The sequence below is a fragment of the Heteronotia binoei genome, chromosome 5 (genome assembly GCF_032191835.1).
Source record: "Heteronotia binoei isolate CCM8104 ecotype False Entrance Well chromosome 5, APGP_CSIRO_Hbin_v1, whole genome shotgun sequence".
Classification (NCBI taxonomy): domain Eukaryota; kingdom Metazoa; phylum Chordata; class Lepidosauria; order Squamata; family Gekkonidae; genus Heteronotia; species Heteronotia binoei.
In genome coordinates, this window is record NC_083227.1 from 141,772,003 (window position 1) to 141,791,674 (window position 19,672).

Sequence of the window (19,672 nt, forward strand, 5' to 3'; positions counted from 1 at the left end):
AATTTATATCTCTGCTACCTGCTCTTAAATAGTTACACACATGACCCAGCCTGACATGACTCGGCCCAACCAGACATGGCCCGGCCCAACAAGGTCTCTTTTATGTCAGATCCGGCCCTCATAACAAATGAGTTCAGCACCCCTGCTCTGGGTGGCGCCATTTTTAGGATTTCTGTCACAGGCCCATAATAGGTTCTGTCCACAATGCGGTTAAGCAGTGTCTGCAGCAGCAGTGTAAGTGAATGGTGGTGGTGGAGCAGTTACAAGGCCAGTTGTATATTGGATATGAAATCAGTTCCCTTAAAAGCTGCAGATAATTTATCTTTAGTTTTAAAACTGGTATATATGTCCCTTACCTGAACACACACAAAAGAGCACAGGCTCTGTGTTGTTGATTTCTTCTAGGGAAATCAAGTATTGCCTATATTCTCTGCTCACCAAAATATTTTTTTCTGTGAAGGTGTCATGCTAAAGTTTTTAAATGGTTTTATGTGATAGAGATCCAAAGAAGAACAATTTGAAATGGGGAAGCATTTCCGGGTCTGATTTAATTCTTGTTATCACATTTCTAGTGGTATGCATTCACAGGAACTGCCTTTGATTCTGCATCCTTCGGGTAGTCTGATAATTTATCTTATTTGAAATAACCTGCTTGCCAACAAACAATCCAAAGATGCTGGAGGAAGTGATGGAGAATTTGAGACAATGCCTCTCCTTCCAGTAATCTATTATAACATATTGGTGAACCCCGAGTTCTCCTTCAGTGGAGGGAAGTCATCCAGAAGTGGTTAGGTCACACCTCTGCTCGCTCGATAGGTCTATGCAAATTTCTTTTGTTATGTGTGGCTCCTATCACAGAGACCAGGTTGACCTCTCCAGTTCTGTATAGCCCTGTGCTCAATAGGTCGCTTGAGCTCCTGCTCCAAGCTTTAAAAGAAAAAAAGGCGAGCACGTGGCATTGTTTACAAGCAGAGCCTGGGGAAGAGAGTTTTGCAGCAGCTCAAAGCATGAGCAATCAGGGAATGCCGGCTGCAGAGGCTGTTCCCATGCTGTCCAAGACGATTGGCAGGAAGAGGCCCCCTCCCTCATCTGAGGCTTCGGACGGAGTCAGAGGAAGTAGCGGCACCAGACCCCTTAACCCCCGAGGCTTCTAAGGTGAAGGAGGGAATGAGTAAGATCGCAGCAAGCAACGAAACAGCCATCAGGGAGGTTGAGAAGAAGCCCCCACGGCAAACAACAGCAGTGGCGACAGGGAGGTTGAGTGGTCCGAGCCTGCAGGCTCCCACTCCCCTCTGCGCCTGAAGAAAGTGACTAAGAAGTTGGCCATCGGGAAGGAAGTGACTAGACGCCGTGGGAAACAAAAACGGCTGGTGAGCCCACGTGGTGAGCCCGTTCCAGTGCTGGGGGGGAGGGCCCGATGGAGGAGCTACCTGAGGGCCCGATGGTGGCCACAACAGATGCCAGCAAGCAAGGCTGAGGAGTGCTCTGTGGGTATCAGGTAACACAAGGAAAATGGTCAGAGACAAAAATGAAACACAGCATCAGCTGGCTGGAACTACAGGCAGTCAGACTGGCACTAGTAGCCTTTAGCCACTTGCTGAAGGACCGCAACGTTCTCATGTGCACCGACAACATGACAACAAAGGCCCATATAAACCAGCAAGGGGGCACTAGATCAAAGTCCCTCTTTCAGAAAGCATGAGCTCTGCTTCTGTGGGCAGAAGAGAATGTCACAAGCATAAGAGCGGAGCACCTCAAGGGCCAGGCCAACTGCCAGGCGGACTGGCTGAGCAGGGAGGATCTGGACCCGGGAGAGTGGACCTTGAACAGAGAAGTCTTCACCCAGATAGTGAACAGATTTGGACTTCCTGTAATGGATCTTCTAGCAACCTCGAGAAACTGTCAAGTGGACCAATTCATTTCCAGATTCAAAGAGCCAGCTGCAGAAGGGGTAGATGCACTGATGCACCCATGGCCCAAAGGACTCCTGTATGCTTTCCCACCGCCAGCCCTGCAAGGAGACCATGGTTCTTCAGCCTGGTACAGATGGCAACCTCAGAACCATGGAGACTGCCCCTCAGACCGGATTTATTACACCAAGGTCCTGAGCTACACCCAGATCCAGAATGGTTACAACTGATGGTATGGAGATTGAGAGATCAGGGTTAGAGATCCAGGGGTTCCCCAGGGAGGTGGTCAAAATCATGGTTGTCTTTTCTGTTTGCAGTGGGAAATTTGCCTCAGAAATAGCAATAGGAGGGAGGAAGAGCAGGAAAATGAATGTCTCCTTGCATTCAGTCTGGTGTCTGGTTTTAATCATTAATTGCGAACCACCTTGCTGTAACTTGCTTGTGTGAAGTAATGTATGTCTGTGAACATGTGCAGAATGCCTATTAGTCACCAGTAAAAAACACCTGTCAAACTCCTGTCCTTCCCTTCACCCAAATCTGGGATAAGGACTAAAAAGGCATAAGGTTTAAAAGCTTTTTACTACAGAAAGGCAATATGTGTTAAATAATACATTTTCAATCCAGAAACTGTTTGAAAGTGGATTTTGTCATTTCACACAGCAAAATCCATATGAAAGTGCCTTGAAAGTGCAATATTTAGTATGTGTGACTGCACCCAAAAATTGTTTTACTGCAGAAGGACTGAGGGTACATAATATCCAGGTGAACACTATCACTTCTCACTACAGAAAAATACAGAGGGGGGAGGGATCTAAATAAATCTGTCCCAAGAGTAGTCAATTCTCTGAATGCCAAGACGGTGAATGCTCTGCAGATATGGATAAACCAAACAATTGGATAAACCAATCAAACCCAAGATAGACAATTAAAGCATGGATTTGGTAGCATCATTTTGAGCTCATTTAGTCCCATCTTGTTAAATGATATTTAAAGCATTTTATTAATTCACACAAAAGTGACATCATCATGTTGGGAACCAGGGTTGCACATTTAAAGAAATATTTTAAATGTTTGGGGATGAAATGGGGCCCATGCGCATTTGCACTCCAAGCCACAATTTCACAGCTTGGATTGCACGCACACATGCCCACCCTTCTCCCTCCCTCATGCAAGATTTAAAGGACCCTCCAGCTGTTCATGCTCCCCATCAATCAGCTTAAGGGCCCTTTAAATCTTGCAGGAGGGGAGGGAGAAGAGTGGCTGCCAGTGGTGAGGCTTGGGGATGGGGCTTCTCCCTGCCGGCCAGGTGGCTGTTGGCAGGTTGGAGCCCCCAAAACCAGGGGTCTCCTTCCTGGACCTGGGGTGTTGAACATGCAGCCCAGGGGCCAACTCAGGCCCCCAGAGGGCTCTTATCAGGCCCCTGAGCAACTGGCTGTCATCTGCTTCCTTCTCCTTCTCTCTTGCTTCTTTCTGCATCACAGCTTGTTTTGCAAGGCTTGTTCAATTGCACAGGAGCTACAAAACAGTGCCTCTATTTTTTGGGGGTTTTAACAATTTATTGATAGCATATGGTTACAAAACTTCTTAATTATTTCAGTATTAACCCATATGACATTTCAATCCCCCCTCCCTCCAATGTTGACTTCCCCGAGGTTATAAATTCAAATTCAATACTAAAGGTACTACTAACTGATCAAAATTCAATATATATGTTCTTACTACTAAAAAATTGTCCAATGTCTTTTTACTTTCCACTCTTTCTCCATATATCCTTTAAATTTCCTCCACTCCCTTTTAAATATCTCTAAATCATAGTCTCTTAGTGTTCTAGTTAGTTTGTCCATTTCACACCACGATAAAATTTTCATGGTCCAGTCCCATTTCTCCGGTATTTTTTCTTGCTTCCAAAGCTGCGCGTACAAAGTCCTAGCAGCTGATAGCAAGTACCAAATTAGAGTCCTGTCTTCCTTTGGAAATTTTTCTAATTGTAATTCAAGCAAAAATGTCTCTGCAGTTTTCTTGAAGTCGTAGCCCAGAATTTTGGAGATTTCTTGTTGTATCATCTTCCAATATTCTTTCGCTTTTTCACAAGTCCACCACATATGGAAGAAAGAACCTTCATGTTTTTTACATTTCCAACATCTTTCTGACATTTTCTTGCTCATCTTAGCCATTTTTTTCGGAGTCATATACCACCTATACATCATCTTAAAACAGTTCTCTTTTATACTCTGACAAGTTGATGTCTTCATTGAGTTCTTCCAAAGGTGTTCCCATGCATCCATTTGTATTTCTCTATTCACATTTATTGCCCATTTGACCATTTGAGACTTTACTACTTCTTCTTCTGTGGACCATTTCAATAATAACTTATATAGTTTTGATATCAGTTTTTCATTATCACCAAGCAGGACCATTTCCAGTTCTGTTTGTTCTCGTCTAATTCCCTCCGATTTGATATCATTTTCCATCAAGCTTTTAATTTGTTGCATTTGTAACCAATCATACTTATTATTTAGCTCTTCCGAGGATTTTAATTCAATTTTGTCTCCTTGAATCTTGAGCAGTTGATTATATGACATTTCTCTTTCTTCATCGGATTCAGCTGTTATTTTTATTACTTCTGCTGGCACTATCCACAGCAGTTTTCTCTCGTCCCCATATTTCTTGTATTTTATCCAAGCACTTAGTAAAGTATTTCTAACATAGTGGTGAGAGAAAAAACCGTCCATTTTATTCTTCCCATAATACATGTACATGTGCCAGCCGAATTTATTTCCGTGGGCTTCTAACCATAAAGGTTTTTTATCTAACAGCATTATCCAATCTTTGATCCATGTCAAACAAACTGCATCATGATACAATCTTAAATCAGGGAGTTGAAAACCCCCTCTCTCTTTAGCATCCGTTAAGATCTTCATCTTTATCCTTGGTTTCTTTCCGGCCCAAATAAAGTCAGAAATTTTCCTTTGCCATTTGCTAAATTGTTTGGCGTTTTTTACAATCGGGATGGTTTGAAACAGATACATTATTCTTGGCAAAATATTCATCTTAATTGCAGCTATCCTGCCCAGTAAGGACAAGTTAAGCCTATTCCATTTCATCAAATCTTTGTCCATCTTACACCACAGTTTTTCATAATTATTTTTGAATAGATCAATGTTCTTCATTGTTATCTCTATTCCAAGGTATTTAACTTTGGTTGTGACTTCACAACCCGTCACCTTTTGTAGTTCTTTTATTTTATTTGGTTGCATGTTTTTACATAAGAATTTCGATTTCTCTTTATTTATATATAATCCTGCTAATTCTCCATACTCTTTTATCTTAGCTAGCAACAATGGTGACACTTGAATCGGATTCTCCAGTATAAACACTATATCATCTGCAAAAGCTTTATATTTATAAGAGAATCTCCTGATTTTTAAACCTTCTATTTCTTCGTCTTTTTGAATTTGTTGTAGCAGAATTTCAAGAGTCATTATAAACAACAATGGTGATAACGGACATCCTTGCCTTGTTCCTTTACTCACTTTCAATTCTTTGGTAAGATCTGCATTTATACACAGTTTTGCATACTGGTCCATATATATTGCTCTTGTCATTTTTATAAATTGTTCCCCTAAATTAATTTTTTCCATTACCGCAAACATAAAGTCCCAATTCAAGTTGTCAAAGGCTTTCTCTGCATTGACAAAAAATAGGGCTGCTTCCTTTTCTGGATGCTTCTCATAGTATTCCACGACATTGATTACAGCTCTTACATTGTCTCTTATTTGTCTTTTAGGAAGAAATCCAGCTTGGTCTTTGTTTATAAAATTGATCAAATATTGCTTCAATCGCTCTGCTAAAATTCTTGAGTAGATCTTATAGTCATTATTCAACAATGAGATTGGTCTATAATTCTTTACACTTGTGATATCTCTGTCTTCCTTAGGAATCAAAGAAATTACAGCTTCCCTCCAAGTCTTTGGAATTTTCCCTTCTTCTCTTATCGTATTTAACAACTTCAACAGTGCTTCTATTTTTTCCATTGGCTGAAGCTCCTCCCTTGGGAAGGGAGAGGGGAGGGCAGAGCTTGCTTTGCCAGGCTCTCTCAATTGCACAGCAGAGCTACTAAGCCAAGCCTCTCTTCCTTCCCACTCCTGGTCCACTGGGGAAGGATGGAAGGAAAGAGCCAGAGCTCCCTTTGCCCAGTTCCCTAGATCCCATGGGAGAAATGCAAAGAAAGCACCTTTAATACCAACAAGTGCTAACATTTTAAGCATGTTTTAAGGTTGTTGTTTTTTTTTAAAAAAACCATTTAATTGTGCTTGTCTGTATCCTTTATAAAGTTTATATCTCTGCTACCTAGCTTTAAATAGGTATACACATGCCCTGGCCCAAAAAGGTCTCATTTATATCAGATCTGGCCCTCATAACAAATGTTTGACACCCCTGCCCTAGGGGGACCAGTTTCCCCCCCTCTGTACTGGTCATTTAAACAACAACAACAACAACAACAACAACAACTCAATAATGTAGACTAAGAACATAAGAAGATCCTGCTGGATCAGACCAATGCTCCATTTAGTCCAATGTAGTGTTTCATGCAAAAGCCAACCGGTTGTCACAAGCAGGGCATAGAGGCCAAGGCCTTCCCTTGATGCTGCCTGCTAGGGCCGTTATTCAGTGGTTTGCTTCCTTTGCATAGGAGGTTCTCTTTACTCACTTCCACTAGTAGCCATTGATGGAGTTATCCTCCCTGAATCTAACTCTCTTTCAAAGCTCTCTGTGCTTATGACTATTGCTATATCCTCTGGCAGTGAATTCCACAATTTGGTTACTTGTTAAGAAGTATTTCTGTTCGCCCGTCCTGAACCTTTTCCCCCTCGGTTTCATGAAGTGCTCCTATGTTGCCAGATCACATGTTCCTCTTCCCTCTTGCAGCTGGGAGCCAGAAGTATGTTTCTGGTTAAAAGGATGGGGGGAAAGAAAGAGCCACAGTCAAGCAACAACTTTCGCTCCCCAATAGTAACCATAGAGTCCTGTTCGCACCCAAGCAGTTACATAGGGAAGGAATAGGGAACCATGGAAACGTTGGCCTGGAAGCCTCATCTAACTGAGAAGACATCATTTAACATGTAATGTACAGAAGGGAACAACAGGTGCTGACCTTCCAGTAACCTAGACAGCAAAGAAGGTAACATGATAGTGCACGTGAAGAGACTGACAGAACACTGAGGAGAAAAAGTCAGTTGGAAAGAGAGAAGAAAAAAGAAAGCAGATGGATAAGACATTAGCAAGAAAACAAGAAGAGAACACCTAGTAGCATAGATGCTTGACAGAAAGGAACTTTCAGAGGTTTGACTAATGATAGCTTGCACTATTGTCATATCATCAGAAGTGGTTTAGGTTTTGAAGTTCATTTTATATTTGTGGTTTGTTCATCATTACAGATGATAATGAATTGGCCATGTTGATAGTTTAAATCTGTAGCATAAATAAATGCTGTAGAGCATTTATTATACTAAGTTTGATAGTCTGTATTTCTTCTTTTATAATTGAGGACAGGTTTTGCAAGAGACTAAGAACATAAGAAGAGTCTGCTGGATCAGACAACGGATCCTTCTGGTTCAGCATATTCTTTCACAGAGGGGCCAACCAGTTGTCTGGAGGGCCAAATGCACAGGGCTGATGCCATTTCCTACTTCTGCCTCCCAGCACTGGTATTCAGAGGTTTGCTATTGTTGTGAGGTACCATTGAGGAAGAAAATTATTGGTGAAAAAGAGTCAAAATCTTTGATAGCAAGATCATTCATTAGTCCTCATCTACAGATCCCAAGCCCATGTTTAAATCCTACATTTTGCAGTGGAGAGTGTTTTCTTAAACTTCTTCAGTCTTATCACCCACACGCACATTTGCCTTCCTTAATGTGTTGCAGGTTATTTCCTTTGGTTGTCAGTTGCCCTGCACAGAAGGCTATACCCTCACCATGTCTGTATTTATGGTACTTTTAATTCAAAAGGGACTCTGTATTGTTTCCTAGGGCTTAGATGCTACAGTGGCCTCACACAGTATTCATGCTGTGTGTAATTCCATTTTCCATACGTCCCAAAAAATTGGTTCTGTCAATTTCTTGTCCTCCCCAGGCATCCCAGAGAATGGGATATCTATTTAGTTATCTTTACACACACCCCCTTTTCTCCACTGTTGAGAGCCAAAGGAACGTACAAAATACAATTTAAATAAACAGAAAAAAGAGTACAATAAACAGTGTCCTGAGCTGATCCAGGATCCAGTAAATCAGCTTGCTCAAGGCCACAGGCTGTGAACCAAGGGTCAAGAGTCCTTTGGCTCTTGCCAAAAGATTCATGCCTCTGTCTTTACCCAAGCAGTCCTGAAGGGAAACAGAAGCTCAGCACAGATCATAGGCATCTGGCAGACTTGTTCCCAGCAAATATTCTTCTCCCTTGCTAAGTCCAAGTTAAAGGCAAGAAGGGCTTCACAATCTTTATTGATAAGGATGTCTCACATTAGGGAGGAGCAACCTTTTGTGGTGCACTTTAAACAGTCTTCAGTCAGAAAGCAGGCTGTAATGGCAGTGAGAAAGATTCATCCTCATGGGAACTCAGCTCACTCAAATCTGAGAGATATTTTCAGAATGTGAAAATTAAAAAAAAAAAATTGCTTGGCATGTTGACCATGTGGGCAGAGAAACCTTTAGGAATTTCCTGAGTCTTGGTGGAAGAGGATCTGCTGAAAATAAGAAATCTGAAAAGCTTATTGTTGGAGGCGATTACATATTACTATGGAATCTTTGTATAGCATTTGTTTACTGGTGATCTGGCACAGAATTATTAAAACATGTTGACCTTCTGGAAAACATGTCATCCTGCTCAGTCTTGTTAGTCACTAGCTGATAGTTTTGGATTTGTTCCAGATATATTACAGAGATGTCAAGTGGTGTTTTTTTTTTATTTTTATTTTTTACAAAATCCCAGAGCTTCTGCAAACTGCTCTGCCCTGGCAAATTAGGAGAATATGCCTCCATGGACTAAAATTGTGTCATGGACCCCTTGACTTTATAAAAGTATTGGAATGTCTTTTAAAGCAAGGTCTAACTAAGGAGTTGTATACTTTTAGGCAGGGCTTTTTTGTAGTAGGAACTCCTTTGCATATTAAGCCACACACCCCTGATGTAGCTAATCCTCCTGGAGCTTATAGTAGGCCCTGTACTAAGAGCCCTGTAAGCTCTTGGAGGATTGGCTACATCAAGGGTGTGTGGCCTAATATGCAAAGCAGTTCCTGCATCAAAAAACCCTCTGCTTTTAGCTCGGATTGTCTTAGTTAAATTTAAGCAAGTATGAAGACTTAAAGGATGTTAATACCTAATTAGCCTGCCGTGTCCAAAACTCTGTTTTCTTGTAACTCTTTGCAGTGGTTCTTCGGACAATCAGTAACTTCTTTACAACTTTTCGAAAGAAAAAAAAAACTCTTGAGTTTTCACTACTGATGGTAGACTCCCCACCATCCAGTCCACACCATAAATAATAATGATAACTTCATTCAGATGGGGGGGTGGGTGGGATCTAAGCTTCAGATTGGGTTCAATTGCACTGGACCCCTACCATGTTACTGCAGAATGAGCTGTCCTTGATGCCTCCTTATATATTAGGATGTCACAATAGGGCAGACTTGTGGGAGGTACCACAGTAGGACCTATCTTGAGTTCTAGATGCTTCTCTGAGCATGCCTGCACAGAGTCATCTAGAAATTATGGGAACCATGAGAGTTACTTTCTCCTAGTACTTGGTGGTCATTGACTCTCAAGTTCCAAGGCCTATTGTGTTAAGGGTGCCTTCTGCTCCTACCCAACAAGATACATTTGGAAAGGTGGTGAAGAATTCTCCGAAGTAGCATGTGACATGGTATGAAACAGACAATTTAGGATCAGCCTGAACTCAAGAGTAAGGGGATGGGTTTGGAACCTGTTTTAATCTGAAGATATGGACCTATGGAACCTGGTCTCTCTCTCCCCATTTACCCAAATCATGTATGTTCTCCATAGTTTTCTTTGTTTTGAGTTTGTTTTGTTTGTTTGTTTTGGGTGTGTATGCTGAATATATTGTAAGCAGTATCTCCTGGAATGTATAACATTATTCACCCATTTGAAACTGCTATGCAGTCAACTCAGATTACAACTATGCATTCAGGACTTGTAGACTTCTAAGGCAGCTGTACAGTTCACAGGTTAATCTTTAAGCCAAATTGTGTATTATCTTCTCAGAGAGGATAGGAAGCCAAAGAATCCTTTCCTATGTGCATTAAGGATCCACAGTTGCAGCTGGAGGTTCTTTTTCGGCCAGTTTTGGTTTGCCTTGCCAACAGTAGGCGCTCCAGCTGTGCATGCAGATTTCTTGCATGTTAGTTAAATAATCCTTTTTTCCAGACATTTAAATATTTTGCATAAATATTCACCATTTACAAAAAAATATATTTACATAAAGATACAAAAATAAATGTTTAATCGGGAGTATAAAAGGTTTATGGAAAACATTCCTAGAATTTCCAACAGTGGATTCATGGATATGGTTGGACAAATTACTGAGCCAATTTTTGAATTTTTTACAAAGAATCATAGTACCTGCATATGCAAAAGCATACCTCAGATAGTTTCTTCAAATTGAGCTGTAGGATGGATCCAACCAACCATACATAGAGCAAATGCATGGGAAGGATAACCACAAGCCCTCCCCCCAAACAGTGCCTCTCTACTGGGGAGAAGGGGGAATTGTCAGAAGTTTCCCCTCAGTGTTCAGCAAGCTGCTCTGAAAAAAGCAGGAATCCATGCAAGTGTATGGAAGGGCAAGATTCTGTAGATTTCCCCTTTCCTGCTGTAGCATCCCCTCTCCCTACTGCCTCCTGTGCTGTTCCTGAGGGTTTTTGACTTTCAGGGACACCTTTTCAGAAGGTTTCAGGGAAGGGAAGGTGGCAGTTGTCTCTTCTGTGAATGTACTTTGTCAATGATTGGTCGGTTTCATCCTAAAAAACATGCACAACATTTGTTCCATGGGTATTCCTTCCAGCATCTAACCTCAGCCTCTGTAATCATTGTGTTTACATATGACTTTGCACATTTACCTTTGCACATTTACCCTTTACAAAGTGTGGTTACTGAGTTTCCATGTGAATTATTTCTAGAGTCAATAAAAATATATGAGCAGGGTGTCAAATGTGAACTCTGCCTTCATATATCATTACTGCCATTGCTTCTCTTGAGGCAAGTTCACAGGGGCCTAATTTCTACAACACATATGTTGTGAGAAAGAACAAAGAAAATACAATGAATGCTGTGTGCTGTGTACCTGTGTATTCATGCCAGAGTCCACTAAGGAACTGATCCTGTGTATTCATGACAGAGTTCACTAAGGAACTGATCCTAAAATGAAATCCACAATAAATTCCATTTTTCCAAGTCTCTGAAAACTCAATTTATGTCATCTCTGCAGGAGAATCTGTATTATTATGTACAAATTTAATTTAAACCCTTTAAAAAAAAACTTCCTTATTTTCAAAAAGCTTGTTTCCTTTTAAAACTGATCTACTTGCAAGTAGACAAAGTAGATTTTCCTTGACAGTTGACTGCAAATAATGGGTTCCATATTTTGCTCTAAACCCGACCGTGTTGTATGTTACTTCCTTAGGGATCAAGATCTTAAGCAGAGATGTGCATGACTAAAGCATTTAAATTAAATTTAAGAAGGGTGCTGATGGCAGTTAATTGAGTCTTCTTATTACTGTAGTGAGAATGCTTTAATTCTTATTCAAGAACTATGCCAGATACCTTCAGGACATCATAATTTGTATAAAATAAATATTTAATTCATCATGATAATGCATTTCAGATATTCTGCAAACGGAGCTGATTGAAAGGAACTGTAGTCATTCTGTGTTCAGAGTACGGTCATTTGTGGATGTAAAAACTGGCACCTATTGGAAGAAGAGCTTTTTCATTTACTTCATTTTTGCTTTGGTAGGGGAAATCTCGCATGTGCTACAGGAAAAAAACAATTATGCAGTAGAGAAAATCTGCTTTATCGCTATTTAAAAATATTTTGTCAAAAGGCCTTTTGCTGCGAGGCTACTTAGCCTATAGTTTCTTATCTTTAAATTAAATAATGGTGACTTCATTTTGTGATGTGCTGCTTACCTGTGACGTTTAACTGCTCTTTATCCCACAGTCACTCTACTTTAGGGTTGTAGACACATGGCTGGTTTGTCTTGTAACGCTAATTCAGCAGCTGTGTTTGCACTGCCTTTAGCCATGAGGAAAGGTGGAATATAGATTATTTTAATCATTAAATACACTAAGAGAAACTGCACTGATCTAATGGTCAATTTTGGCTATTGTTCAGTCAAATACCTTCTAGAGCAGGGGTGTCAAATGTGTGGCCTGAGGGCCAAATCAGGCCCCCGAGCATCTCACTGTGATCTGCTTTCTTCTCTCTCTTTTGCTGCCTTCTGCATCATGGCTTGCTTTGCCAGGCTTCCTCAATCACAGAGGAGCTACAGAGCAAAGCCTCTATTTTCTCCTTCGGCTGACCAGCACATGAAGCAACATGTACAAAAGCTTGCAATGCCCAGTCATTTCATGTTTTCCCCTGGGTTTTAGGCTCAAAACATTGATGAGACTTCTGTAATGAATGTCAGTAATTCAGAAGCAGGTTTATAACTTAAAGACATGAACATGAACAACACCTGAACAGGACACTCAAGATTACTACAGCACAGACATTGTCTCCAGATTTTGATGCAATAATTCAGAGCAAGAGGTGTCATCAGAAACTGTTAAGCAAAATATTGCAAGAGTGCTAATCTTTTAAGCATATTTTAAGTTTATTTTTTTTAAAAAAAATCTGTAATTGTGTTTGTCTGTGTCCTTTATAAAGTTTATATCTCTACTACCTGGCATTACATTTTATGGTACACATGGCCTGGACCAACAAGGTTTCATTTATGTCAGATATGGCCCTCATAACAAATGAGTTTGATACCCTCAAGGTAATAAGATGCGTCAATTCTAAACAATGTGTAGTATTAAGATTTTTCAATCTTTTTGAATAGCAAAAGATAGAGATGTTGGGCAACTCCATATTGGGCGGGAGGCTGTATTTCTTTTAAGGGGGAGTATGTTATATTCATGCACCAACCTGCCTATGAATAAAATGTATTTTTCTGTGGTTGGTGGGAAGCTTGTGTTGGTATAAGCAAGGCTGCCAATCAACAGATATCATACTGTATTTGTGGATACTGATGAATACTATAACCATAGTGTAACTCAAAAGTGGCATCACATTGCTGTAGCACAGAAGTATCAAACTCATTTTTTGCAAGGGTTGGATCTGACATAAATGTCACTTTGTTGGGCTGGACCATGCGTGACATAAAATGTAGCATGAGGTACCAGAGATATAAATTTTATAAAGATGGCAATAGAAGGCTTGATTGGATTAGCTGTGATATGCAGAGGGGTAGTAGGCATGGAGACAGGCCTCAGATTCAGTGGGAGCTCACAGGAGCACAGCTCCTGAACCTTTCTGAGAGTTCCTCCTCCTCCTGAGAGTTCCACCTCCTTGTCCATTGATAGTATGTGCAGCTGCATAACAATCCCTGGATGAGCTCCACCACCTGTTTTTCTACAAAACGATCCTTGCATGGAGATATCAGCATTAGTAATGAGACAGGGAATCTAGGTTTCAGTGTGGTACAGGAGGATTCAGTCCAGGAGGATGCAAAGAATAAATTGAAATAAGTCTGAAGAAATGAGCAGTGACTCACACAAGATCATGCCCTACCACAAATTTTGTTAGTCTTTAAGATGCTACTAGACTCTTGCTCTTTTCTACTGCTGCTAGAAACCACAACGTTCAAAAACCTGTATGGGGAACATTTTAACCTTCCAGGGACATTCAGTTGCTGACCTAAGAGTAGCAATTCTCTTACAAAGGAATTTCAAAGGGAGATTAGAAAGAGTGACTGCTGAATTGCAACTGACCAGGCAATGCATGTTCCTGGACTGAACTGAAACCTAGGTTTCTTCTGTCCATTACCAATGCCTGCTGTTGTCATTTGGCATCTGAAATCAATTCACTCTCCAAGTTACAAGGACAGAGGGACTCACATTCTAATCTAGCTTTATCTGAAGAAGTGAGCAGTAACACATGAAAGCTCCTGTCCTACTGCAAATTTTGTTAGTCATTAAGGTGCTGCTGGATTCTTGTTCCCTTCCACTAATAAAGAATGTAAGCTGTGAGGATTCTTCCCCCTCCCCCCACATATGTAAGAAATTGAAAGCACTCTGTGTGTGTGTGTGTGTGTGTGTGTGTGGCTTGTGGTCTCTGACTCTTTCCCTTCCTCCCCCTCCCCTCTCTCTCTCTCTGAAGAAGTCTGTAGGCACACAAAAGCTTATATATGGAATAAAACATCGTTGGTCTTAAACAGGGGACTCCATTTCTCCCCCCTCTCTGTTTTGCTCTCTCTGGCTCTTTCCCTTCCCCCCTTCCTCTCCCTGTCTCTCTGAAGAAGTCTGTAGGTACACAAAAGCTTATACCTGGAATAAAACATTGTTGGTCTTAAACAGGGGACTTCATTTCCACCCCCTCTCTTTGGCTTGTGCTCTCTGACTTTTTTCCTCCCCCCCCCCCCCCGTCTCTGAGGAAAAAGGGTGCTTGCAAAACAAAATTTTTCCAGGAATAAAATGTTGTCAGTTTAAATAGGGAACTCATTTTCCTCCCTCTTCCTTCCTTCCTCCTTCCCTCCCTCTCTGAAGAAAAAGTGTGCTTGCATGCAAAACTTATACCAGGAACCTGGGCTTTTTTTTTTTAGCAGGAACACACAGGAATGCAGGTCCAGCTGGTTTGGTATCAGGGGGTGTGGTTTAATATGTAAATGAGTCCCTGCTGGACTTTTTCTACAGAGAGCCCCTATGTGAAACAATAGTGGTGTTAGGATGTGTGGCCTAATATACAAACGAGTTCCTGCTGGGCTTTTTCTACAAAACATTGTTGGTCTTAAACAGGGAATTCCATTTTTCCCCCTTTCTCTCTGGCTCTTTCCCTCCTCTCTCTCTCTCTGTTTGAAGAAGTATGCTTGCACAAAAAAACCTTATACATGGCATAAAATGTTGTAGGTCTGCTGCCACAGGATGCCATTCTGTGTGTGTGTGGCTCTTTTCCTTTCCTTCCCTCCCCAGAGGAGGGGGAGGAGCTCTCAGCCACTGAGGGAAGACTCTCTTTCTGTCCTCTGTGAAGGAGGAAATAGAAGAGACTGGGCAAAAGGAGCTGCAATGCAAGAAACAGGAAGTAGGAAGCAGCAGAGGGCCAGTTACTTGGCAAGCCAGATATGACCCCCTAAAAGGGGCCATTTGGCTGACATTCCTGCTCTAACAATTCCCAGAAACTGTATAGTTTCACCATAGAGTTTCTAGGGATTCCTAGAGTGATGTGGCATCACTTCAGGGTTTCCTCAGAAACGTTGCCACTGGCAACCCTAGCTAAGTTAGAGATAGGAACTCTGTCAAGAGACAAAGCTTGTTTACTAATTTGTGACTAGAGAGATTTTTTGGAGATGGTGAGGGATCAAGTAAACTGAAGGACACATAAACTAGAAGGATGGAAATAAACTCTCTCTCTCGGCTTGGCTTCGCGAACGAAGATTTAAGAAGGGTGCAATAGTCCACGTCTGCTGCAGGCTCGCTGGTGGCTGACAAGACCAATGTGGGACAGGCAGGTCCGGCCGCAGCGGCTGCAGGGAAAACTACTGTCAGGTCAAAGCACATGTGGTTTGTTGCAAGTTGAAGAGCCTTCCTGGGTGGGTGTTCATAAGTTAGAACAGGATGAGTGCATCAGTTAGGCCCATGGACATCATTCCAGGTGCCCACCAAGTATTTATAGAAAGCAGGTGGGGTCAGGTGCCATGGAAGACTTCTGATTGACCACTGGAAATTTGATTGGCTGTTCAGGTTTTTTAAAGTGTTGCTTTGGCAGCAACTGCTACCACACACAAGGATCTTCACCATATGACTGAAGGTACCTTGTGGCAACCATGTTGTGGCTGCACCTAGCACAGTGTATCAGAATTCCAAAGGTTTCTGCAGGCTCAAAAAGGTTAAGGACCCCTGAGTTAGGTAGGGATCTCAAGATTTATACAGAAGATGACGATCAGCCTTGTTTTAGTTCACTATACAAAAATTCAGGAAGACATGCATTTCAGTTTTGAATAGAAAAGGACACAGCACTTCGGATTGTGGGGGAAGTCTTTTTAATGTTTATATAGTCTAACATAAAAAATTCTGAATAAAAATCCTTTAAAGGAATTGTATGATGATTAATCTTGTCCCTTCTCAAAATGTTCCCTATTTATATACCAAACCATCTTCAGAATAGTGTGTTTATAAGACGTTCATGCAACCCCTCCCCCAAATGCTGCATTTAGGATTATTCACATTTTATAAATTGATATGTTCACATTTGTTGTTCTTTCTTTTTAGCTGCCCAGCTGGATAATATGGGCTTCAGCATTGTCAAGAAATGTATACATGCTGTTGAAACAAGAGGTAGAGTGGCTTACCAACGTATTCTTATTTTTAAGTTGAGATGTGTCTTATTTTAATGTGTCTTATTAGACAAATGATACTATCTTGAGACTCTTAAAGCTATCACATTGGTAGCCAGGGCATAGTCTGAAATTCATGTTATGGGTAAAACAGAAGGCAAATGTTTAATTAAACTATTTTAAAATTTAATCTATTTTGTCAGTCTTTTGTTTATTTTGTAATCCACTTCTCATATACAGAGCCTATTTGAATGCAGAAATATTTAGGTGTTTTTCAGATCACATATTGATGCTACTTTAAGAAAAAGAAATGTTGAGCTGCAGCTTTGAAGACACTTCACGACAAATTGGCATTCATATTTGTAACTAAGTCCATATACAGTTTTGCTGATGAATGTTGCAAACACAGTTTTAAAAGCACTGGTTTGAATTTACAATACAATAAATACCTTCTCATCTGAACCAAACTCCTAGTAATTTGGAAATTTGTGTGTTTATATATATTCTTGTGTAAACTACACGCAAAATATATTTTAACCCTCTCAAGGATTTGGGGGTATTTTTGATCCCAGAGTCATGGGGAAAAATGGTTTACCCATTTAAAGCTTTCTACAGGCACCAAACTCCTGTTGAACTATCTCCTCAAAGAACTGCAGTGCCCTGAAGTCCCTCTCTCCCCTCCCCACTGTCTTTCTTTTTTAATTTTGAGTTTCGTCAGAAAGGGAAATGAAGTCAATCTGGCCCCAATAAACATGGCTTGAAAATGGAACACTATACATAATCGTAATTTGGGTTACTGTTAACCCCCCCCCCCCAAAATGGGAAAAATATTTTAGCACTGTTCCCATGTTTAAATAGATGGTCCAACGCCTATTATCTCCATTTTATAGAACGTTGGAGCAAACAGTGAAAACAAAATCTTTTCATCCACCAATCTTGGTACCCAGCTCTGCAAAACACCCTACAGACGATAAATTGCAGAAAGTCTCAGAACAACCAGCAAATTCCACAGAACAATCAGCACAGTCAACAACCATCTTCCTTATCTTCAAACCCCTTCCAACCTTCCCAGCAATTAACACAGAACAATGGTCACATTCAACAGCCAGTTTCCTTATCACTACCCTTCCAGGAAGCCCCACCAAACAATGGGCACATCCACAAACCAATTGCCCTTTCATCACACCCCCTCCAGCCTAGAAATAGCAGCTCTCCAGCAGCCCTGGCCCCACTCAATGCACAGCAGCCAAGAAGGTCTGAGCGCCTGCTCTGGCTGCAACGCCACTGAGGATGTTCTCCGCAGCTGAGAACGAAACGTCTGGAAGGAAAACTTTCTCCAGTAGAACACGGCACTTGATGTCGAAAGATTCTACAAACCCTAATGATGTTACCAGCCGTGAAAACCTGAAATCTTTGATAAAATCTTTTCTCATAATTTATATCTATAGACCCTTTTTTTTGGCTTTGAGGATTTAGAACACGTTTGGAATTGGGGGTTGTAGTGACCCCAAGGGAAAGCAGTCTTTGCAACAAGAATTATTGAGTATATAGTAGGAGGTGGTAAAAGGTGGTTTTTGTGCTCTGTCAAAGCTTCCCTCATGTTCACAGCCTCATGGAAAAACTCAAATTGAACTATACTGCGCTTCTGGAAATGGGGTCATTCTGTACCCCATTGAAAGACAAGCCAGAGCATCTTTGAGAAGGCATCCTCTGAATCTCACATTTTCCATACTTGAAGGAGGTATGACTCCTGGCCACCTGTTTTCTGAGCTAATTGCTTCCCTTTGTCCTCCTGGCCTCTTGTTTTTTGAGCTAATTGCTTCCCTTTTGCCCTTCAAATTTTGCAGACCTCAGAGTGATCTTTTTAACTTTACATATCTGGTACTCTGGATCAGCAGTCCCCAACCTTTTTGGCACCAGGGACCAGTTCCGTGGAAGACAATGTTTCCATGGACTGGGGGGGGGAGCAATGGTTTTGGGATGATACATTACCAGAGCACAGCTCCCCACCCCCCCCCCCCCGAGAAAGTCCCTGCACTTAATGGGGATTCTGGGATCTGAACAGCCCTGCCTGGAAAGAAACTTGAACTAATTGCCATGCAAGTGAGTCCCGGGCGGTGGCTGGGCAGGGAGGAGCCACTGCTCACTTCACCCTTGAGTCATTTGCTCAGCTGAAGCATGGTGAGGGACCCATCCCTTCTCAGATCGGACAGATTCTTCTCTGCACAGCAAAGCTGCTGAGAGAAGCCACTCAGTGCTGAGAGTGAAGCAGGAGCCATGAGGGAGGCAGGTTGGGCAAAGAGGAGCTCCTGGGCAGCAGTGCTGAAGCGGCACACGGCAAGACCCTGAGGCTCTGAGCCCCCTCCAACACCGACTCACTCTCACCCGCCCGTGAACTGTGCGGGCATGGTCCCTGCTTACCGATTGGGTACCGTCCCGGCAGTCATGTTAGTTACCCCCACGGGGCACATCGGGGAGGAAGCAGAGCGGTGAAGCCTGCCTGCCTGCCTGAAGGAGGGGGAAGGAAGCAAGCAGTGTGCGGTAGGAAAGGAAGGCGGCAGGCACAAATACACCACATGCTCACTCTCTTGTGCTTCCTCACTCTGCACAGTCACGTTGCTACCCCGCCCCTAAACATCCTCTTTGCATGCACATAGGGCAGCATGCACTGCAGCAGCAGCCCAGCAAGTCACATCATTCCGATGTCGCCTCCCAGCTGCCAGAGGCACCGGCACCCACCCAGCACCTGGAAAGGGGGGGAAAGAGCCAGGCAAGGCTCTGGGGGCAGGTGGGGCGGCTGGACTCAGAGGTTTGTCTGGTTGGTGCAGAGGTCTCTTCCCCCCTCCTAGATCCAGCTGTGCTGCTTGGGCACTGCTCAGCTCCTGTGTGGCCCAGTTGCTGAACAGCCATGGACTGGTAGTGGTCCTGAGCCCAGAGGTTGGGAAACACTGCTATAGATGACCCCAGCCACCTGTCCACTGAGCTGATTGGTTCCCTTTGTCCTTCAAATTTTCCAGATCTCTGATTCGATCATCTCAACTTTACAGAGGGAAGTTAGTCTAGATATCCCATAGCCACCTGTGCACGTAATGGTTCACTTTCCAATTTCCCAAACCCCTGAGTCACCTTCTGAACTTTACATATTTGGTGTGTGTGTGTGTGTGTG

The 19,672-nt window shown here is 42.1% G+C and overlaps 1 protein-coding gene across 2 annotated transcripts in view; it reads left to right on the forward strand.

Moving 5' to 3' along the window:
• The window catches only part of ARHGAP26 (Rho GTPase activating protein 26), a 537,491-nt gene that overhangs the window by 275,981 nt on the left and 241,838 nt on the right, over positions 1 to 19,672 (forward strand). For both annotated transcript variants that reach the window (XM_060240533.1, XM_060240534.1), the window contains exon 13: positions 16,442 to 16,507. In XM_060240533.1, the coding sequence (XP_060096516.1) occupies positions 16,442 to 16,507 (66 nt within the window). The remainder of the gene's footprint in view (positions 1 to 16,441; positions 16,508 to 19,672) is intronic.